General features: G+C 42.7%; 3 protein-coding genes across 8 annotated transcripts in view; 1 reads left to right on the forward strand and 2 right to left on the reverse strand.

Moving 5' to 3' along the window:
- Positions 1–572, reverse strand: part of Atxn7 (ataxin 7) — a 145,426-nt gene extending 144,854 nt beyond the window's left edge. Inside the window, exon 1 of one of the 2 annotated variants that reach the window (XM_087586011.1) lies at positions 326–572. The gene's annotated coding sequence lies outside the window, so the exon portion shown is untranslated. 2 annotated transcript variants of the gene reach the window in all.
- Positions 1–14,866, forward strand: Thoc7 (THO complex subunit 7). 4 transcript variants are annotated; one of them, XM_087585531.1, is made up of 9 exons: positions 625–677; positions 8,561–8,664; positions 9,222–9,339; positions 10,191–10,318; positions 10,577–10,663; positions 12,050–12,107; positions 12,939–13,005; positions 13,095–13,164; positions 14,187–14,488. In XM_087585531.1, exons 2-9 carry the CDS (start codon positions 8,586–8,588, stop codon positions 14,252–14,254), a joined length of 675 nt encoding a protein of 224 aa, XP_087441657.1. In that variant the 5' UTR covers positions 625–677; positions 8,561–8,585; the 3' UTR covers positions 14,255–14,488. The 4 variants fall into 4 exon arrangements, with proteins under 4 accessions (NP_001258223.1, NP_001258222.1, XP_087441657.1 ...); NM_001271294.1 differs by lacking the exons at positions 625–677; positions 8,561–8,664 and adding an exon at positions 1–116 and having other exon boundaries at positions 14,187–14,866; NM_001271293.1 differs by lacking the exon at positions 8,561–8,664 and having other exon boundaries at positions 606–677; positions 14,187–14,866.
- Positions 14,427–23,231, reverse strand: part of C15h3orf49 (similar to human chromosome 3 open reading frame 49) — a 19,079-nt gene continuing 10,274 nt past the window's right edge. Inside the window, exons 3-5 of one of the 2 annotated variants that reach the window (XM_087586782.1) lie at positions 19,693–19,817; positions 15,740–15,850; positions 14,427–15,352 (exon numbers count right to left, since the gene is read on the reverse strand). In XM_087586782.1, the coding sequence (XP_087442908.1) occupies positions 15,152–15,352; positions 15,740–15,850; positions 19,693–19,817 (437 nt within the window). In that variant the 3' untranslated portion in view covers positions 14,427–15,151. Of the gene's footprint in view, positions 15,353–15,739; positions 15,851–19,176; positions 19,265–19,692; positions 19,818–23,231 lie in introns of those variants that run through there. The other variant, XR_015638241.1, reaches the window with a different exon arrangement.

The following is a 23,231-nucleotide window of genomic DNA, read 5'->3' on the forward strand; positions in this document are numbered from 1 at the left end:
AAGACAGTATGAAAATGAAGGCACCCCATCTGGATTCCAGCACCGGGGGAGAACTGGGTGAGGGTGAGAACCGCCGGGACCTAAGCCCCTAATCCTGAGTGAAGTCCTCAAGACAGGTAACCAAGTTCCTTTCCCCGCCAGAGCTCAAGAAGCTCCCGCCTCAAGAACCCGGGTTCGAGACCCACCGTGGCGCGCGTGGGCGCCACCTTGGTGGCAGTCGCCGCGCCCCCGTCCCACCGGAGCGCGCGGTCCCTGGCGGCCGGGGGCAGAGGTCACCTGGAGCGTCAGGCGCGAAGCCCCGGGAGCGCGCGCAGCCGAAGCTCACCTGGCGGCTGGCCGCGGCCTCCAGGGCGGCCTGTGGGCAGGGGCCGGGCGAGACGGCGGGGTCCGCGGGCCGAGCCGCCGCCGGCCGCCCGCCCGCCTCGCCCTTCACCCGCCGGCCGCTCCGCGCCCCCGGAGAGCGGCGAGCGCGGGCAGCGCGGGTCGGCGGCGGCGGCGGCGCGGCACGGCGCGGCGCGACTCAGGAGTCGGAGAGGGCGGCCGCGGGCGCCGCCGCCTCCTCCTCCATGACTGTTTACCCGGCTGCATTGTGGGAGTTTGACCTCCGCCGCCAACCGCCGCCTCAGCTCGCGCCGCCGCCGCCGCCGCCGCGCACGCCATGGGAGCCGTGACTGACGGTGAGGCCGCCGCGGGGTGCGGGGACGCGGGGCAGCGCCGGGATCCGGGCAGTCTGGGGTGGGGGCTTCAGGGGCGGTGCGCGGCGGGAAGCGGGGAGGGCCGCACGCCCGGCCCGAGCGATGCAGTGCGCCGAGGGGGCCGCCTGGGGGGCTTCCCCGGCCTTGCTGAGTCGGGCCCACCGGCAGCGCGGCGGGCCCCTGGGAGCCCTGGAGCTCGGAGGGCGGTGGAGTGAGGACACCGAGGTGGGGACAGCCTCTAAGAGAAATAGGGGTGTCTGGAGGGCCGGTCGGGAAGTGTATCTGGGCGGCTTACAAGGTAAGGCGCCAACATGGGATCAGGCCGGCGGCTTGGACCGCGGCAACAAAAGGAGGGCATGTTGGGGAGAGAAGTTGTTAGCCAGAGTGAATTGGGAGTGATGGCTTGTGGACAATTGATGTCTGTGGACCGAGGACAGAAATAAGGGCACGTTTGGGGGGAGAATGGGCTGATACGATAGGCTAATGGAGCAAGAAGTTAGAAGGTACCGGCTTTGGTAGAAAGGTTCCGGTGGCTTGCCGCTATTTGATGGGCTGACCGGTAGCTATGGATACCAGTGGAGAAACTGAGGACGTCCAGAAAGCGGGAGGAACAAGATAGGGCCGAGGAAATGCCTGTGTGGGGGATAAATAAAGGCTTGGTGGGGGAAATTTTAAACCTTTTTTTTTTAATTCTAGTTTCATTTGTTTACTTAACATGTTTGAAACCTAGAACCAACAGGCAAAGGTGTTTCTTCTTATAGGTCTGTGTGTGGCTGTAAACATTAAAACTCGGGAGGGTAGGTGAAGGGAAATTTACTGGGTTTACTGTGCTTGTGTGTGTCAGAGCTGTCTCTGTCTCCCTCCCTCACCTTTCTCCAGGCAGGCCACCCCACAAGCGTGGTAGTCCGAGGACAGTTGCTGAAGTCACTTCTTTTCTGCCACCAAATGGGTCCTGGGAATTGAACCGTTGTTGATATTTCTACTGGTGACTAGAAAACTTGAAAAAACTTGCTTTTCCCCCTTCCTTTGAAGGGTAAATAGGTGTTTTAAAACTGAAATTACAAATGGCCAACCACTTATACAAGTCCCAAAATGACAAAAGAAATTAAAGCTGGCATGTACTAGAACTTAGAAAAAGTTTACACCATGAAAGTTTTAAGGTCAGGGAAAGCCAGTGAAAGGGTTTTTTGGTTGGTTTAGTTTGGTTCGGTTTGGAGACAAGGTCTATGTAGCTCTGGCTGGCCCGGAACCCACAGAGATTCCCCTTGCTCTGCCCCCTGAGTGCTGGGCTTAAAGGAACGTATCACAGCATCTGGTCATTGAACGTTTTAAATGTTAGTGTGATGTGATCAGATTTGTTTTTATGTAATTAATTGATGTCTTTATTTCCAATGCTGACAGCACTGGTCCTGTTCATTAGAAAACTTTGTATATCCTCATCCTGATCTACATCCTCAGTTCCAGATGTACATTTAAGACTCACACACCCATTCTACTCTGGAGAATATTGAGGAAATGGGAAGGGGGTTGCAGAAATCACTCTCCTTTCACTAACATCTCTATGACACTTGCAGCATTCGTTCTGGTTATCCCCATTTTATAAATGAATCTGTTACCCAAAGGAAATAGCATCAACACCACTGAGTGCAGAAGAGTATCTAACCCTGTAGGACTGAAGAAGGTACAGGGAGCTGTGAACTGGTGTGTAGGTGCTGGGAATTGAGCATGGTACCTTTGGAGAACAGCCAGATGCTCCTCGCTCTTAGCTGCTGAGGCTGATTTCAGCTAGTGTGGTCTGAGCTCAGCCCCTGCTGCAGTGGGTTAGTGGGAGGAGATAATGGGGTCATTGGTCAGTATGACAATACTTCAACTAAGGGAATTCACTAAGTGAACAGAGCTCAGGAGAATGTCAGGACTGCTCAGATGTGGGAGGTCAGAGAATGTATTATGTTTATGACTTGGATGATTTTGTGCTTTGCTCCAAAGGAGAAAGGGATTTTTTCAGGTGAGAAGAGAACTTCAGCCCCCTAATCTTTGGAGGCCACAGGAGTCCCCACTTTACATTTACAAGCTTCTCACCTTTGTGGAGGTTACCTAGCTTCTTTAAGACTCAGTTTTGTTCTCTGTAGATGAAGAAACTAATAAAATCTACCTCGAGTGCTGTTTAGAAAATGAAACAGTAAAAGTTATAAAGAACTTTGTACTGAATCAAATACATACTAAAGTTCAGTAAACACAGAAGTTGTTTTACTAACCTTTTTCCACTCCACCACCTCTGTGGAGGAGTGTGTCTTCATTGACTGCCCCTTCCTCTGCTTTGGGGGAAGAAAATTGAACTGCAGCAAGTTTTAAGTAAGCCATCAACAAATGTGAGGTGCTAGGTACAGAAGATTAGAGGGATGCTAGAGCATAGATATCAGTGTGTGTGTCACTGTGCGTATATACTCGTTACTGGGATTGAACCAGGAGCTCTTTGCATGCTACACACGTATCTACCACTGAGCTAAGTTATATCCCCAGCACTGTCATTCACAGGTGAGAAAATGGAAGGGAGTCCTGGGCAGTTAGTGACTTAGTCAGACAGCTTGTCTCTGGCAAAGCCATTCCTGGATTTTGGCCAACTGAAAACCAGTTAAGATAATTTAAACTATTGAAACAGCTTATATGTTTATGTTGTAGGTGATGATTTAAAGGGTGTTAAACTGTTTTTGAACCCTTTTTGTAGTACAAAGAACATTAGGTAGTTAATGATATCTAAGGTAACATATGGGAAGAAACAGGTAAGATGTGGCTCTACACTGCACTTAGAGCTTTTGGCTATGACAGACAGCTCCCATAGACATACACTCACTAAAACTTAAAATGACTTTAATATGCTAGAAACAATATGACAGAATAATGAAACTATCTGATGTAACTGTATACATTTTCCAGTAAAGGCAAAGATGGCATAGACCGGTCATCTGTAAATGGAAGATAATAGTGCAGACTGTATAGGAGTATTTATCAAGGATATACTCATGTAAAGCACTCAAGTAGGATAACTCATGTCAAGCCCTTTGAAACTGAATGACTCGTTAATTCACTAGCTGTGCCAGTACACTCCTCAGTGAGAGGAGACAAATAGGAACAACCGTGTACAAGTGTTGCTGCTTCATGGAATTCAAGTGACCACTGTGGAGCACTTTGGTTTACCAGGGCATCCTCCAGTTGGCTTGCTCCGTTGCCTGTGAACTGATTCAACATTAAATAATTGCTTTCTAGAGGAGATAGTTTCTCAAAACAAAGCTTTATCCTTAAATTATACAATTACCTGATCCTCCTGCTCCAGCTTCCTAAATACTGGGATTGTAGACATGGCTAGCTTGAGATGTTTAACTTAAGTGCGGTTTACTATCAACAGTCTGTTTAATTGGACGTGAGTATCTTCGGTGAGAGCACTTTAACATAGAAGCGTCTGAGTGTCGTGTTTACTCACTGTATCCACCTGTTATGTATATTCTTAAGACCGTTGACCCTGAAACTCATCCTCATGACTTTAAACTTCATGAGGAGTGGGGGCAGGAAGGAGGAAGGTAAAAAAAGAGCTCTGTGATTCATCTTAATAACTCATGAGTGGTGCTAATGGAGTGATAAATCTAATAGGAATTTATATAAACATCATTTTTGCATGATCATAGTTTCTCCTCAACTTAATATCAACAAAATTGTTTCTAAGCCTCTTCTGCTTATTTGTTTTTATAGAATGGCCCCAAGGTCTGATGGGATTAGTACAGGCAATCAGATTACTTACAGAAGGCTTCATTCATGGTAACCTTTGAAGTCAAGTGTTTTAGGTATGTTCAAGTACAGACCTAAAATATGAGGTGTTGCTAAAAAAAAATGTTCATGCCTTTTATGTTAGGAACTATAAAAAGAATAGAAGTTATTCACACACCAGGAATGTACCTTTCTATGTGTTGTTAGAGTAGATGCTAAAAGGTATATGCTGTGGCAGTAACTCTTGTCTGTGCTCCAGACAGTGACTGGCCATACAATGTTTAAGAAAGAATTACTGTCAGTTTGAGATAAGCAATCTCTATTGTGCAAAATTTTGAATGCATCATATGTATCTGCATAGATACGTAGCTGTATGTATATATAAATATCTTAATTTATTAATAACATTTTTAAGGTGTTGCAAGTTGTGGGTTAATATTTAACATTTTTTTAAAAAAAGGATAAATGGACTGGAGAGATGGCTCAGCGGTTAAGAGCACCATCTGCTCTTCCAAAGGTCCTGAGTTCAATTCCCAGCAACCACATGGTGGCTCACAACCATCTGTAATGAGATCTGATGCCCTCTTCTTGTGTGTCTGAAGACAGCTACAGTGTACTCATATACATTAAATAAGTAAATAAATCTTTTCTTTTTAAAAAAAGGATAGTATGTTTGAGGGTTTCCTAAGGATAGACATTGTTACTTTCACTTTTTTAAAGATTTGTTTATTTCATGTGTCTATGAGTGCACTATAGCTGAATGCTCTTAACCCCACTTTATTTTCGAGATGCTTCCCACCGTTCCTACAGACAGCTCTGTACCCTTACTTCACAGAAGCTAGGTGTGGACCTCAGGTACTCACACCGAGCAGACTTTGGGAGCACAGCCTAAACTGTTGTTTCCAGGTTCTGTTCTGGCCCAGCGCTGTGAAGAACAGTCTGCTTAGATCATAAGCCTCCCCTGTGCAGACTACTTTTACCACATCCCCTCTCGTGCCGCCTGCTCCTTCCCATCCCACGTCCTAACCTGCCTTTCAGCACCTGTGACTCCCCTCTTAGGTTAGACCATGTGGCTCCTAGCTGCGTGTGGCTTGGCAGCCTCCTCACAAGCTGCCTTGCTAATGAGCTTTTTCCAGTTGCAGTTGATTTTTTTTTTCTTTTTTCTATTTTTCGGAGCTGGGGACCGAACCCAGGGCCTTGCGTTTGCTAGGCAAGCGCTCTACCATTGAGCTAAATCCCCAGCCTGCAGTTGATTTTTTGTATATCGTTTTCCGTGTTCCTACTAGAAAGTCCAGCTGCCCACTGACAGATACCATCTTCGCAGACGCATGAGCTGACTTACAGCTGTAAGTCAGCGTTTGTGGGGTTGGGGATTTAGCTCAGTGGTAGAGCACTTGCCTAGCAAGCGCAAGGCCCTGGGCTCGGTCCCCAGCTCCGAAAAAAAAGAATTAAAAAAAGAAAACAAAAAGTCAGCGTTTGTGATGTTGGAGTGTGCGTTGTCTTCTCTCATCCAGTTTTCTGAGGTTCTAGTCTGCCTGTTCCCCAACTCTGCTGGAGTGCACAGCTTTGTCCCTGCTGGTATGGCCTGAAATGGGAAGACTTCAGCATTCTTTCCTTGTTACACAGAACAGCTAGCAGATTTTGAGTCTGCTGGTACTCTAACCAGCCTATCCATTCCTCCATCGTCCACTTATATTGGCCCTTTCTTGATAACCCCTTCTATTTATTCATTATTATTCTATATCATTACAGTGTAGCGAAGCAAATGCAAGCATATGTAAATAAACTTCCCCCTTTTATTTCAGTGATGCCATATTCTACATTTCTTTGTCTTCTAAATTTATCTCTGTATCAAAAGCTTTCCTCATCTTTGTTTCCAGCGTGATAGTACTCCATCATGTGCCTATACCATATTTAACTTGTTCACCCACTTTTAGACTGTTGGAGTATTTTCATTTATTATTATAGTGTTATGGTATATAAATCATATCATATTGCTTAACTATAGCTGATACTCCTGAGTGAAGCCTACGTTAGGATCTCATAAAAAAGCCAGTCAAATCCTACTTCCTCTGAGGTATATGCTCTTCTAACTACTGCAGACACTTCAGTGTGCTCAATGGGTACTATTGTACAAGTTGCTCACACCTTTTGTACAAGTAATTGTTGCTATGATAATGAAAATAAGTGCTAGTCTTTGTTAGTGTTTGGCCTCTGGGGGCATCAAACCCAATTATAAAATACTGAAGTCAGTCTGGGTGTGGTGGCTCATGCCTTCAATCCCAGCACTCCAGAGGCAAAAACTGAATGGTGTCTGTGAGTTCAAAGCCAGGCTGGTCTACATAATGAGTTCCAAGAGAGCCTGAACTACATGGAGAAACCCTGTCTCAAAAAAAAAAAAAAAAAAAAAAAGGGGGAGAGAGAGAGAGAGAATCAGAAGAACTGCTATGAGTTCCAGGCTAGTCTGAGCTGAGCTACAAAAGTAGGTTAAGTTGGTTGGGGCAGTTGATTTGGTTATTTGGTTTGTGGACATTTTGCAAAAGCCTTACAAATAGGAGTAAAATAGGAGTACTACATTCACATGTAAAGATGCACAGAACTTAACATGTACAGCTGTCATGATCATAAAGCGAAGTTTAAAGATTTTTAGTCGCACATTGGTGTGGTGGTATTTAGTCCCTTGCTGTTTCCTACTGCATTTATGTTTGACATCCCACATGGGCTGTAAACTCTCAGACTTGGGTGCTGAGAGCCGAACTTGGGTCCTCAGGAAGAGCAGAATGCATTCTTAACCACTGAGCTATTTCCCGCCCCAAGGTGTGCCTTTCCTTGACAGACTAAAGCAGACAAATGAATTTGAAGCCAGCAAGATTCGGGGCACACTATGCCCTGAAGACAAAATTACATACCAAGACCTTGTCCCAAAATGTGTGTGTGACAGAGAATGTGTAAGTGGATGTGTGTATGTACTCATGTTCAAAAATTCTGCTTTTTAATCTCTTTAAGGACTGTCTTATTTACCTTGGTCTCTTCAAGTTGTTTGGTAATTAAAGCTCGAAAACATTAGTATTTTTTTAAACACATTTAAACGTTAAACGAACAGATGAATCTGTAGTTTGAACAGGTTTTCAAAGAAACCTATTCTAAAGGTGTCTGTCTAAGGGCGCCCTATACTGGTCTGACTCCGCTGCACTTGTGCTTCTGCCATTACGCCTGCTGGAGCTGTTGTCAGAGACGTTGCTCTTGATTCACGCAGGCTCTCCAGGAATTATCCTCCTTTACATTTGTACTCAAAACATAGTGAATTCAGTTAAAAGAAAATGAAAGCCCAGAAAACAAACAAAAATGATAAAATGGTATCTAAGAAAACCATTTTCATCTCTATCTGTAATCTGTTTATCAGAAACAATCATTAATATTGTTCATTACCCATAAATGCCTCCAGATTTATTTTCTGAATATATATATATGTATATATATATGTGTGTGTGTATATATATATAATATATATATATATATATTATATATATGCATTTTGTTTTACACACTGGACAACATCCTCTGCTTCTCAGAAGTTACTTTATCTGAAGAGGTAGTTTCGTTGTTATCCTAACATTATTTGAGTGCATCACAATTTAAGAAGCCTCAATGTTCAGCTTTGCAGTATAAATATCTACTGTAGACAGCACTGCTAAAAGCCTCTCTCTACGTCTGTTTGCATGGAGGCGCACACCTGTAATTCCAGCCTCTGCTACAGAGATTCAGAATAAGCTCCTCAGTATCTCAAAACTCAAAATACTTTTTCTGGGGGCCAGGCAAAGGTGTATCCATTTCAAGCATGATTAACTGTATCCACGTCTCTACATGTGTAACTGTGTGTCAGTAGAGTGTCTGAACATCATGGCAACAGTTATATTACTGAGTTATGATGTGGTAGAAGGATGATTTCTTCCTCGTTTCCATTTGTTTTTATGACTATGGCCCAGCATGATTTGGTCCTGGTAAGAGCACTAGCTCAGGACTGCCACACAGGCTGCTTGGACACCATTTGTTTGTTCTCGCCATCATCTCCCACTGCATTTCTATTTTCTCTTTGCATTGGGCAGAAATGGAGACACTGAAGTCAGGGTAATGGCTCATACCTGTCATCCTGTTGTGTGGAGGCAGAGGCTGCACAGTGAACTCCAGCCTGCACTGTCCCTCAGGAAGGGTGAGATAGTGTTGCTTTAGCGCCTACAACTAAATTGTTACTTCATGGATCTTTTCATCTCTCTGACCTGTTTACTCTTTTTCTGACATGATACTACATGCAAGGAAACTTTGTCAGTGCCTCTCACTTACTACAGTCCTGGCTTCCTTTAGTTTGAACAGCTTTTTTTTTTTTTTTCAAAAGTAGTTCTCTTACCAATTACTGACTTAGCCTTTCTGTTGTACTTGAAAATTTCCTCTCAACGACCCATAGAATGCCGATTATAAGGGTAGAGTTTCACCAAAGACCTCAGCCCCTAGGACGGGGCAGATGTACCATAGCCAACCGCTTTTCTTTAAAGAGGAAAAACAAACAGAAGATTTTTAATTGTGCTAAGATGCACATAAAGCTTACCATTTTGGCCTTCTTGCTTCTAAGTGACACCTCAGCTGGTGGCATTAAATGTATTTATAGTTCAGCAATTTTCATTGAACAAGTGAGTAGTTATATACTGTTGTCTTGAGATTTGTCCAGAACCAAATGTTTGTGTTAATTCCCGTTCATCCTTTTTGTTCCAGACGAAGTCATCCGGAAGCGTCTTCTGATAGATGGAGACGGTGCTGGAGATGATCGGAGAATTAATCTCCTAGTGAAAAGCTTCATTAAATGGTGTAACTCTGGATCCCAAGAGGAAGGGTACTTCATTCCACTGTGTTTCTATACCAACATCTTGCTGGAATTTTACTAAGGCCATGTTAAATAGTTCTATTCATCTTATCTGTCCAGGGTAGCCACTTCTTTTCCTTTTTTTTTTTTTAGATTTATTCATTTATTATATGTAAGTACACTGTAGCTGTCTTCAGACACACCAGAAGAGGGCATCAGATCCCATTACAGATGGTTGTGAGCCACCATGTGGTTGCTGGGATTTGAACTCAGGACCTCTGGAAGAGCAGTCAGTGCTCTTAACCACTGAGCCATCTCTCCAGCCCCCAGTAGCCACTTCTTAACTGATCAGAAGTTTGTTTGCTTTTTTATTTTTTGGTTTTTTTTCGGTCCTTCTCTTTGGAGGTCTCCTTTATGTTTGTATAATACGCAGAAAGGACATTAGTAAAGGAAGAAGTAAAGATCAAACTCAGCTGTAATAATTTGATTACTTTTAGCAAATCAGTATTTGCTAAGTATCTCTAAATGTTTTTTCTTTGCTAATAAGTAAATATATAAGTTGCTGTAAAATAATAATCACATGCTAATTTATGAAATTTTGCTGGATTTACTTTCTGCTTAAGTATGAAAGTTGTGAGAACAAAATTCTGATGAAACTCTATTGTTAGGGATGATTTAAGATGCAGACACATAATTTTGATAAGATGAGGACAGTAGTCTCATTCTGCCTTTGTAACCAGAATAACTTATAAATTCACGTACACCATGTCTAGCAAAGAAAATGGTAAGGGTGGATATTCTAAGCTATTTCAGTTAAATAATTCGGTCAGAACTTTGTTTAGTTTACGATTTCTTTTTCTTCTCTTTCTCTCTCTCGTTAGATACAGCCAGTACCAGCGGATGCTGAGCACGCTGTCTCAGTGTGAGTTCTCAATGGGCAAAACGCTGCTGGTGTATGATATGAACCTCAGAGAAATGGAAAACTATGAAAAAATATACAAAGAAATAGGTAAACATAGTGCTTCTTTCTAGAATTGTATTTTTGCAGTTTAAAGGAAAAGCTGATAGCAGTATGTAGATTGTAGTAAGATACTGTCAGTAATTACAGTGGTAAAGAATCTACCATCTACAGCCACAGTGTCATGTAGTAAGACAGCACTTTGTGTTGTAGATATTTTTAGAATGTCATCGTCTGTTGTGTTGTCAGTGGAATGTCTACTTAAAAGCAGACATTATACGTCTTATTATAACTACCGTTTTTTAATAGAATGCAGTATTGCTGGAGCACATGAAAAAATTGCTGAGTGTAAAAAGCAGATTCTTCAGGCAAAACGAATACGAAAAAATCGACAAGGTAAGGATTTGAAGGACTTGGGTTGCAGATATTTTATTCCTAACTTCAGGTTCCATGAAATTTTTAATATTGAAAGGCAAAATCTGCACCGTGAATCAGTTTACAAAAAAATAATTAACAATTACACTTATTCTTAACACTGTTACTTAAAATAGAGAACACAAGATATGCTGAAAAATATTTTGCTGAGTTTTATTATTTATCCAAGAAATCTTCAGTATTTTTTACTATCTTCAGATCCTTTTCCCTAAGCAGTAGTACAGTTAGTCTGCAAATGTGAACTCTATGACAGACTGAGGTATTTATTTGCTAGTTTAATAAAGCTACTTTCAAGAAAAAGGAAAAGAATTTTAACCCTTCATTATTCATAAAGCAAACAAGCGTTATCCACATAATTCCCTAATAGCAAAGTTAAAGTCAAGGTCAGCCAGGTGGCCCAGTGGGTGGAGCCCTTGCCACCAAGCCTGCCGCCCACCAGCCTAGGACCTACATGGTAGGAGAGGAGTGAGTCCCTTGTGCCATCGCCCTCCCACACCCATAGGTATTCAAAAATAAAATAAGTGTAAACACTTTAAACACAGAAGTAACGTTTAGTCTTATTCTAATCTCTTAGGTTATCCTTCACTTGGTGTCCTATCTGGCTATCTGAAAGAACTTTAGTTTTATATGTGTGTCTGTATACAGCTGAGTGTAGGTGCCCACGGAGGCCATAATTGGCCCTGTTATCCCTGGAGTTAAGGCAACTGTAAACTACATGAGTGCTGGAGACTGAATTGGGGTTCTGTGAAACATTAGTATATGCTCTTAAGTGCTGAGCCATTTCTCTAGCCCTGGAAATTATTTTTAATACTAGGCTCTTCCCATTACATAAATTGGAAAAGGTAAGATAAAAGCAATGTTTAAAGTGTTGGCAGTGCTCTCATAATTCTTGGCCTTTTCTTGGTTTTTTTTTTTTTTTTTTTTTTTTTTTTTGTTTTGTTTGTTTGTTTTGTTTTGGTTCTTTTTTTTTTTTTTTTTTTTCCGGAGCTGGGGACCGAACCCAGGGCCTTGTGCTTCCTAGGTAAGCGCTCTACCACTGAGCTAAATCCCCAGCCCCTTTGGTTTGGTTTGGTTTTGGTCTTATTCAAGACGGATTTCTCTGTGTAATAGCCCCAGCTGTCCTGGAACTTGCTATTTATACCAGGCTAGCCTGGAGTAAAAAGGGATCTACTGGCCTTGGTTTCTGCCTCTGCCTCCCAAGTGCAGGGATCAAAGATATGTACTACCACATTATTGTCATTTCTTTAAGAAAGTGAATAAGAGTTATTTTCATTTACACATTTCTTTTTGATAATCCAGATTCAAAAAAAAATGCCTTAATTTGGCAAATATTTTCTTGTCTTTCAGAATATGACGCTTTGGCCAAAGTTATCCAGCATCATCCGGACAGGCATGAGACACTGAAGTGAGTATAGAGCTTATAGGGAGCTGGCTGTTATACAAAATGGTGAAGAGCTATGCCTCACACTAACTACCTGCTCAGATAAACAGAGTATACCCAAAGGAAAGGTCATTGTTTAGTATCACAGGGTCTTACACTGCCTGATGAAAGCCCTTGCTATCTCCAGGGTCACTACCTATTGGTTCAGAATAGATGTGTAGTATGTCCCCAAAGGAAATGGAGATGTACGCTTTAATCTATTAACAGAATACTGAATACCAATAAAGACTATGCTACACACTAAAACAGCTGAAAAACATGCAAACAGTAAAAAAAAAAAGAACTTTAAACCATTTCTGAAACATTTATGAAAGTTAAAAATTCCCTCTCAAATATTCTATACTAATACTGTATATTATTCAGAGATACAAATAGGTGTATCTAAAAGAAATTATGTAATTATATTTTTGTTATTATAAAATTTGCATCTATAGTACAATTTAGGAGCTAAGAAATCATCCAGTTACAAAATCTTGCCACAGGGTTATTGGATTCCTTTTTTATGGATGTTATGCATGCATATCTATGTACCACTTGCACACCGGGTGCCTGTAGCAGCTAGAAGAGGGCATCAGATCTCTGTGACTAGAATTACAGACACGGTCGTGAGCCACTGTTTGTGAACTAGGAATAGAACCTGGGTCTTCTGAAACAGGAGCAAGTGCTCTTAACTGCCCAGCCATCTCTCAAAACCCTTTTTATTTTCAGATTATTATTTAGTGGCCCAAATACTATATAAGTTTTCCCCCAAAGTAGCGAAATATAACATTGTTTTGTTTTATTTTGTTCCCTCAGGGAGCTAGAGGCTCTGGGCAAAGAATTAGAGCATCTCTCGCATATTAAAGAAAGTGTTGAAGATAAGGTATTTGAATATATATGTTAGCCTCTACGTGTGTGTATGTGTGTGTGTTTAGAGATAAACTTATATAAGTTGTTTTCTTCTTAACACAGCTGGAATTGAGACGGAAACAATTTCACGTTCTTCTTAGTACCATCCATGAACTTCAACAGACATTGGAGAGTAAGTAAAACCATTCAAAATTGCAGCTTCAGAAGACTTTAAATGACTGGGGAGTGCTTTGGTGAGAGAGTCTGCCTCCAGAATCCAGTGCTATATCTGGATGGCATTAGAAAACACTCTCTGTTCAACTTTCTGTATACAAACAGAAGAGCAGTGATTCTGTGGTAATCTGTGCTTTGCATGCATGTCTACTAATAAGAAAACTTCAAGAGTGATGGGGAGTGTTTCCTGACTAATGATTCAGGACACGTGCAAACTACTGTAAGTTGTTGGTATATTAGGCTGCCTACATGCTCAGCAAATGGGGGGCCCACCGAGAAATTGAAGACTTGATCTTTCTTGTGACTGTAACCAAGTAGAACTTCCTGTGTTTTCTGATCGTTTTTGTTTTTTTTTAATTAAGGCTACGACTTAGATTTTAGTTCTTTAGTGTTTAATGAAATCTATCACACAAATTATATATTCTTAGTAATATGTAAAAATAACCAAATGTATAACATTTGTGTGTGTGCACATGTGTGTACGGGGCTGCACACATAACCATGTTGTGCATGTGGAGGCTACTTGTTGTGCCACTAGAAGTCAGTTCTCTTCTTCCACCATGTGGTTCCCAGGATCGAGCTTAAGTCATTAGGCCGAGCATGATGTGCCCTTGCCCTGACCTGTTTTTAAAACCAAAGGAGGCTAGAGAGGTGGCTCAGCCGCTAAGAGCACTGACTTCCAGAGGTCCTGAGTTCCATTCCTAGCAACCACATGGTGGCTCACAACCATCTGCAATGGGCTGCTCTCTTCTGAAGTGTCTAAAGACACCTACAGTGTACTCACATATAAATAAAATAAATACATGTTTTAAAATTAAAAAAAAAAAAACAAACAATGATGTGGGCTGTTTGCAGCCATAACTTGTTATTTTGCTGCCTTGATGAAAATGTATTTGCCAATGCAAAATAAAACTTTTCATGCATTACCAGGCACAAAATGTAGGTGACATGAAGTAAGGTTTTGTGTCTTCCTAACTACAGATGACGACAAGCTGTCAGAGGTGGAAGAAGCTCAAGAAAGCGCCATGGAGGCAGACCCTAAGCCATAGATGGTGACGTCGCTGTCCGTCCGCCCGCAAGGACAGGCAATAGCTGCATGGGCTTCCTGGGTTCGATTTCAACTTCGGCAGTGAAATACTTTGCTTTCAAATATTAATTCATGCCTCATTTGTATTTCTTCACACAAGGAAATGTATCCATGTATATGTATTTTTAAATGCATTTTTATCCTTAAACCTAGAATTCAGCATCGGAAAATATTTAATAAAATATCTCCAGCAGGATCTTTGTGCTCATTCAAAACTCTAGGTAGCTTGCCTTTGCAAATTAGAAAATGAGTCGATTTCTAGAAGGTATTAGTAGCTCCTTAGAAAACGTGGTCTAAGAATAGGCTTTAGAGGGGCTATGATCAGTACTTAATGGTGTGTGTGTTTATTGTAGGGGAGTTTCCACACTGTTAAGAATAGCTGTTGTTAGGGGCTGGAGAGATGGCTCAGCGGTTAAGAGCGCTGACTGCTCTTCCAGAGATCCTGAGTTCATCCCAGCAACCACATGGTGGCTCACAACCATCTGTGATGGGATCCAATGCCCTCTTCTGGTGTGTCTGAAGACAGCTACAGTGTACTCATATATACATTAAATCAGTAAGTCTTTTAAAAAAATTGTATTGTTGTATGAGATCAGTTCATCTGCATTGCTTTTCTGCATTTCTCTCTGTTAGTATTTAAGGAACATGGTTGGTAAATGCTTCTCTTCTGTGTTTTGTTCTTGGGGAATCTTTTTTAAAATACCTACTTTGGGGCATGCGTGCAGAGTGCATGTGTTTACGTGTGAGGGACTGCACCTGCTGTAGCATGGGGTTAGATTCAGATGACTCCGGCTGCTGCTGGTCCACCCTGTGTGTCTGAGGCAGGGTCCTCTTTGTGGCTGGGCTGTGTACTAGGAACTCAGCAGCAGCAGCAGCAGGTGCAGGGAAAGCATGCGCTTCGCAGCTTATACTTCCTCGTGGTTCTCTTGGAAAGCCTTTGGAACTGCTTGGAAGACTGAAGGATCTCAGCTCCTAGAGACTCACACTGCTTAAGCTCAGCGTGTCTTTGTTCCAAAAGCTTCATGGATTTGTCAGTCACTGTTTCTATGAGGTCGTCCACCTGTAATAGACAGATATAAAGAAATGAAGCTGCTAAAAGCAAAGACTTGCTTGTTTTTCCTCAGAGTGCCAATGGAGTGTTCCATTTCAGCTCATAGCAAACAGAGCTTGAAAACAGATTTACTACACAGGGGTTAAGACGACCTCATTTCTGCTCAAGCCTGTGTGAGCCTCATTTTAATGGAATTCCTTTAATATTTATTATGCACTCTTGTCCTCCTAGGTCTCCTTAGCAGTCCCTTACCCTCTCTCAAAGCCCCCCACTGACAGTATTTTCTAATGATAATTGTTAATTAGGCCCCTCTCTGATGTCTTGCAGGGCAAGATGTTTAGTTAAGCCTGGTGTCTGGTGCTTCTGAGACAGAAAAGGCAAGGTTTTGCCCGCTACCTGCATTTGCAGCTCGCCTACAGTCAGCTCTGATTTCCGGAGGATGGCTTGCATGCTCTGCTTCTTCTTTAGTGCTGGGAAGTGTGGTCTCTTTTTTGATGAGTATGGTGCCTGTTGTTAAAATGCAAAGCAAGCCATGAAGATATATGTGTCAGTTCAGCACCAGCAGCCCATAGCCCCCCCCCCCCCCGACATTCTCTAAGTCGTTGTTTGCCAAGTAACAGTTGAAATTCATATTCATATTCTCTGCACCCCTGCATTTCCTTTGTGCCCAGAGCTCTGTTTAAAGAGTTGTATAGGGTGCAGAGAAATGAGATTATTTGGCTCCAAAAAGATAGACAGTGTCAGGGACCATTACCACAGAAAACAGATTATGCTGGGCGCAGTTCTTCCCTTGCTCTTGTGTCTCTGGGTTTTCTTATTTCCATGGCAACCCATAAAGAAGCCTTGCCTAGCTTCTTCTTGGCCATGTCTGGCATTCTTCCCTTGTCCTTGGCTTACTGATTACAAGTACCTGTCCTAATAGCATCGCTGTGAGAACTCAGTCCTGGGTGCTGAGCCCCGCTGGCTTCCCTCTCCATTCCCCCTGTGCTTGATCAGCTGTGCAGAGTGGTTCCACGGGTCACGTTTAGGCTCAGCCATCACTGAGTGCCTGCTAGTTGATCCACACTGAACTTTCCCTGGCCCATCTAAGGATCCCGTTTGCGTCATTGTCATTTTCTTTTGACTCTAGACCTTGCTATATAGGCCCAAGCAAGCCTGGCCCCAAACTCTACACACATACACACACACACACACACACACACACACACACCTTTGTCTCCTGAGTGCCAAGAGTAGAGGTATGCACCACCACATCAGGCTAAGTAAGACACCAAAACATCTACCGTAATTGGTGGTTACTAAGTGGTCCTGTGCTTTCCCACTAATTATTGCAAAGTTCAGTGCTGAGTCAGGTTTTCTAAACCAGGATGAGTGAGGGTGGGTAGCCCAGACAGAACAGGCCTTCTCTGGCGGGCATCTCTCTTCAACCCTGCAAGTTGTCTGTTTCTAAAGCTTCCTGTTTTCCAAAGAAAGTTTCAAAAGAAACATTTTTGTTTGAAATGTCCTAGTTTTAAAATCTGGGCAAGTAATTGATAATTTTGGGAGCATTTGTGAGAACTGGGATAAAACCCTCTATAGCCAGTTGCTACCCTCTGATGTCTATCGGTACACAGAAATCCTTAATTATGGCCAATTTTTTTTCATCTTCTGGTCACTGCCATTTATATAGTGAGAAGACTTCTGTAGTCCCCAAACCCAGAAATAGCTCAGAACATAAAGGCACCTGATAACCCAGAAGCAAAATACAAAACTACTATTGTATACTGACAGTGACAGCCAAGAATATGTGATGGAACCTTCTTCTCCTCTACGAAGATAGAAATGCTTATCTGATACACAGTACAGAAAGACACTAGCTACATGTGGTTATTGGGTACGTCAATGGCTACTATAACAGAAACTAGACTTTTTGGGCTTTTTAAAATTGGATATTTTCTTTACATTTCAAATGTTATCCCTTTTTCCGGTTTCCCCTCGGGAACCCCCCCATCCTACCCCACCACCCTCTGCTTCTATGAGGGTGTTCCCCCACCCACCCACTGCCTCCCACCTCCCCACCCTGGCATTCCCCTACACTGGGGCATCAAACCTTCACAAGACCAAGGGTCTCTCCTCCCATTGACGCCCAAAAAGGCCATCCTCTGTGAAGCCCTAGCTGACCTAGAAGTCATTCTGTAGACCAGGCAGGCCTCCCAACTCAGAAATCTGCCAGCCTCTGCCTCCTCTGAGTGATGAGATTAAAGGTGTGTGCCACCATCACCCCATCTGAGAAACTACATATTTAATTCCATCTAATTTCAATTCATATAGTCACAGGTGGCTCTCACCCAGTACACTTAACACACAGTATTTAACAATGGAGCTGGGTAGGGGGAGGAGTTTGGCTCATTAGTAGAGTATGTGCTTGTTATGTGTGAGGCATGAGTTCAATTCCCAAAACCACGTTAAAGAAAAAAATGGGAGAAATTATGAATGGGAGCACTCAGCCTTTATTGAAAACTTGACTCCCATTCATTGTCACCAATTAATAAGGTCCCAGAGTTGTCCCTAAAATGAAGCTATGTGACTGCCTGCCTTAGAGAACTGCAGCCACTTTCTGAGTTGAATGTTTTAAGCAATTAGAACACCCTGGCATTGAGAGCCAGCATCACATAAGCGGTTATTATGATAGTAGTTCAGGGTTCTGTTTTTAAAATAACTAGGAAGAGGGATGCCCACAGTCTCTGCTGCTCAGGAAGCTGAGACAGGGAGATTGTTGGATTCTGAGAAATTGAAACCAGTCACAGCAACGAAATAAGATCCTGTTGCTCACACCACACAAAACCAAGTGGGGCGTGATTGCACTGTGAGTTTGAGACCAGCCTGACCTACGTAGTGAATTCAGAACCAGCCAGAACTGTATAGAGAGGCCATGTCTAGAAATAATAACATTAACAAAACAAACCATAAGCCTTAACCTGAGCACTCATACACACCAGAGGTAAGAGTCAGACAGACAGATCTGTGGGGACAGGTACCCCGAAGCCTGAGCACCTGAGTTAGACCCAAGACCCACATGGCGAAAGGAGAGAAACAGCTACGGAAAACTGTTCTCAGATGGTGTACACCTCCCCAACACACAAATAAACATGTAACAACAATAAATTAGCCTGGGTGTGGTGGCACCCGGGAGGCAGAGGCAGGCAGATAACTGAGTTTGAGCCCAGACTGATCTACATAATGAACTCCAGGCCAGCCAGGAACTCAGAGAACCCTATCTCGAAAAATGAAACAAAATAAAGATATCTTTGGCTTAGACTCAGGCTCATTTCATTTTTTAAAATTTCTTTTTATTTTATGTGTATTGGTGGTGTGCCTGCAATTGTGTCTGTGTGAAGGTGTCAGATCCCCTGAACTAGAGCCACAGACAGTTATGAGCTGCCCTGTGGGTGCTGAGGATTGGACTCAGGTCCTCCAGGACAGCCCAGTGTTCCCAACAACCAAACCATCATTGCAGCCTCTCATCCAATATTTGACCCTGAAGTATCATCTACAAAGTTTACACTTGAAAACCTTACTCTGGCTACATTTTGCTCTCAAATGGCATATGTGACTAATAGCAACTTTATCAGATAAACCCATGATGCCTCTGCAGAAGCGGCTGTTGGGTGGTTGGGCAACACCGCCATGCACATAGCATCTGGATCAGCCACATTCCTAGTGTGTGACCTCAACTTTTGAACAATTTGTTGAGTCTTCACAAAGCTCTCAACTAGTGTAGGCCAGACTGGAGGAGCTGAATAAGTTGAGTTCAGAAGTAGAAGGATCTGATCTGGAAAAGACCCTTACTGTACCTTAAATTCTTGGTGGAAACACAAGCAACAGGTGCAGTGGGATTACTGTGCGTGAGGGAAGTTAGAACATGGTTTTGGCAAGACCCAGTTGGTGGTTTAAAGAGGTTTTGCCCCCATAGACTCCTGTGTTTGAATGCTTGGTCACAGAGAGTGACATTCTTAGGTGTGGCCTTCTTGGAATGGGTGTGGCCTTGTTGGGGGAAGTATGTCACCGTGGGGATAGCTTTGAGGTCCGATGTACAGGCTCTGCCCAGGGCAGAGAAGATCCCGGCTGCCTTTGGATCGAGATGTAGAATTCTCAGTTGATTCTCTAGCACCATATCTGCCTGGACACTGCCATGCTTCCTGCCATAATAATGGACTGAACCTCTAAAACTGCCAGCCAGCCCCAATTAAATGTTGCCCTTTATAAGTCACTTTGGTCATGGTATCTCTTCAGAGCAGTGGAAATCCGAAGACACCCAGAGAAACCAATCTATGTAGACCTTTCAAAGCAGGTTGATGCCAGCCCCTTACCTTCTGCAGCCCTGAAGGAAGTGACGTCACAGATAATCTCTTGGTGGTTCTCTTGGCTCGGAGAAGCCCATTTCCTCCAGTCACCTCTTCTGTCTCTGCTTCTACAACATCAAGCTGTATAGTTGCTTAAAGAGGAGGAAGAAGAGGAGGAGAGACTATGTCAGGGTCACAATTGCAAACATAGTCTTCCTTAGCAAAATAATTCTGGACAGATGGTATTATTTGCAGCTATATTTCCTTGGAAACTTTTCTTCCTTGGGATTAAAAATAAAAAAGCAGAATTGCTTTCTGGTGTTAGGATTTCTTCTGCACATAGTTGTTTTTTTGTAGTGGCCATAGCCTTGTCAAAGTGATTACCTCTTTGGACATGTAACTTTGTCCTGCCTGGCTTTCACTTTGGCCATGAGGGATTAGGACAAAGGAACCTTCAGATTCATGAGGGTTAAGTCAGTGTCATGAATCAGGCTTTACATTTGTTCTCCAGAAATGCTACCAAGACTCGGCCACTCACACACCATAAGTATGGATGTCCCATATCTAGGAGCCTTTCTTAAACATTTTTTTTAAAGATTTATTCACTTTATGAGTGCACCAAGTGTATAGGGCTTGCTGAGGCCTGAAGATGGCATCGGATTACCTGGAACTGGAGTTACAGACGGCACTAAGAACTGTTACTGGGTCCTTAGCAAAGCAGCAAGGGCTCTCAACCACTGAGCCAGTTCTCCATCTCCAAGTAGGAGCATTCTTAAGTATTTTCTTGTATAAATTAAATCCCAACTCAGTAGACATTGTAAAGGCAAATTAAAATGCTACTACAGGGCTAGTGAGATGGCTCAGTGGGTAAAGTCACTTGACATCAAGTCTAAATTCAATCTCCAGGCCCCACGTGGTGGAGAGAACCAAGTTCATAAATTGTCCTCTGACCTCCACATGCACACACACACACACACACACACACACACACACACACACTACCTCCTTTTCTAAAAGATTTAATTATGCGTGGGGTGGGAGCTATGATGGATATGTATACATAAGTGCAGGGACCCATAGAGGACAGAAAGAGCATCAAATCCTCTGCAGATGCATTAAATAAAGAATCCAAATACTAAAAACCTTAGTTAACCAGATAATAAAGTGATATCATAGGTACAGAATGACACGTTTCCTGCCTCTGAGACAGGGCCAGCAAGCCTTGACCTCCATGAGGGTTAATGCTGCTCTGGATGTAAGGCTGTGTCTGTAATAATGGACATATTTGTATGTTCCTCCGAGGAATGCCCTCCCTGTCAATGTTGATGACTCCATGATTATCAGACAGCCTGAGTCAGAAAGGCAAAGGTATGGCGAATGTCTCAGCAGAATGGTAAGTGCTGGGACCTTCAGGACAGCCCTTCTAAGGCTGTGGAAAAGAACTCTAAAAACACGAGTTAGAAAATATATAATTTCTCAACTATGCAAAAATAGAAGGTTGCAATATGAATTGTATAAGGAGCTTCACGGATTTGAAGGAACAGAAGCAGCTACAATATGAGCCAGATTGTTAGAAAGATACAAAGACAGGCAGATTCCTGAGTTCAGGGTCAACCTGGGACAGAGCAAATTTAGGTCCAGGTGTGGGGGGAATGGTAATCTCAGAACAGGGCACCCAGCTAAATTTAGAAAGGCAGGCTGATTTCTTGAGTTCTTTTGCAACATTAAAAAAACAAAAACAAACAATGTACTTGCTGTCCTTTTCCCAAGAGTCAAGGAATAAGGTCATGGAATGCTGATTTGTGGGATGGTCAAGAGAGAGCCTGGAATAACTGAATTGTCTAGCAAACACTAAGGCCCTGGGTTTGGTCCTCAGCTCCAAAAAATAAAATAAAATAGAATGCTTCCTAGCAGTTATCCCACTAAGGTTATCTGAAAAGTGGACACTGCTCCTTTAGAATTTTTTCTGGCTCTCTGGTTTTAATCAAAAAACAAAACAAAAAAATTACTTTTAGAATTTTCCTAACAGGATTTCTGACTTGGTCAGAAGATCCAAAAACTTTATAGCAGCTTTTCTGGTTTTGGTCAGAACTCCCATGAGCTATCTAGAGAGTTTTTAGAATGTTTACTAGCAGCAAGAGCTTTCTGGAGCAGAAAGTTAGCTCTCTCAACCAGAGAGTTTTTAGAATAGCAAGAAAAAGCTTTCTAGATCAGAGAGGAACAGAGAGAGAGAGAGAGAGAGAGAGAGAGAGAGAGAGAGAGAGAGAGAGAGAGAGAGAGAGAGAGACCATCTCAGCAGAACCTAGGCCGCCAGATTGAACCCACAATTTGTTTTCACTGCTTCCTTCTATCAGAACCTGGGCTAAGCAGAGGCTCGACCTTGGCAGATTTAAATGCTTCTGTGAGTCTGACCACGTCCCTGAATAAGGCTTCATTTTTCCAGCACTTTTTTCGTCACTCTCTTGGCTTATCTCAAAATCCTGATACCAGGTGACCCACTTATGCTTGTGATCCATTTATGCTTGTGCTCCTAGCACCAGCCCCTGTCTGAGTAACGATGATTTAGCACTACATCTTGTGCCTTCTCTGTTCCGTCCCCCCGGGGTTCCTTGGGATTCTGGGTACCCAGGACTGGGACTCATCCATACCTCATCCATCAAAACTGTCTCCTAGTCTCCAGATTTATCGAATCTGGCCTCAATACACTGCCTAAACAATTGGAGAGCACACACGCATATCACAAAAACAAAAAACCCTCCTTTCTTCTGTTTTTCCTTGACCTAAGCCCTGTTTCTATCTGCCTGGTCTCCCTCCGTACGTTCTGTAAGTATCTTGCCTCTATGTGTGCAACAGGTCTAAGCCAGGGACTGCGGTGCACACATACCTGCTCAGGCCAATGGCTGCTCTGAGCTGAGCCATTAAGCTAACTACTTCCGAGGTGTGTACCGATCATTTGTCTGGGAATTTGATTCCATTATGGGATATAAGCAACATGTATCTTTACCGTCTTAAGTGTGGAATAAAGAAGGTAAAAACACAGCATCATCACCATTTTGATTAAGGGTGACCACAGGCCTGGAAAGACATATGGACTCACAGCCATCTTAACTAGGGAGATCAACAGGTGACATGAGCTGGACAAAGAAACATGTCACCAAGGATACTTTCTTGTTCTATGACGATATGCCATATAAAGGTCAGAAAGGTTCCTGGTCTCTTTGTGAACCATGTTTATGAATTAAGAGTTTGATTTGGATAATTGAAGAGCTTCAATTCAAAACTGTGATTTTTTTTCTTTTTTTAAGTTCTAAACCTAACAGGGATAAACCCTAAAGTCCTAGTCTCATGAAAGCTACTTTAATGTGTCAGAAATATATCTGAAATCATGCTAAGGACTGATGCAGTTAATGACAATACTAAGCTTTATTTTAGCCTTTTGTTTGATGTTTGCAAGGTACACTTTAAAGCAGATAACTAAAAACGAAGATTGTTCAACTCAGATATGCTTGGTAGGTATTAGCCCTCAAACCTGTCAGAGGATCTACTAACTATGGTAGTTCATTTGA

Source organism: Rattus norvegicus, chromosome 15, assembly GCF_021556685.1.
Source record: "Rattus norvegicus strain SHRSP/BbbUtx chromosome 15, alternate assembly SHRSP_T2T, whole genome shotgun sequence".
NCBI classification, from domain to species: domain Eukaryota; kingdom Metazoa; phylum Chordata; class Mammalia; order Rodentia; family Muridae; genus Rattus; species Rattus norvegicus.

Coding starts and splice junctions, on each gene's coding strand:
- Thoc7 (XM_087585530.1), top strand. CDS start 798: ATGCAGTGCGCCGAGGGGGCCGCCTGGGGGGCTTCCCCGGCCTTGCTG. Junction 13,006..13,094: donor AAGAAAGTGTTGAAGATAAG/GTATTTGAATAT, acceptor TTCTTAACACAG/CTGGAATTGAGACGGAAACA. Junction 13,165..14,186: donor ACTTCAACAGACATTGGAGA/GTAAGTAAAACC, acceptor TCCTAACTACAG/ATGACGACAAGCTGTCAGAG.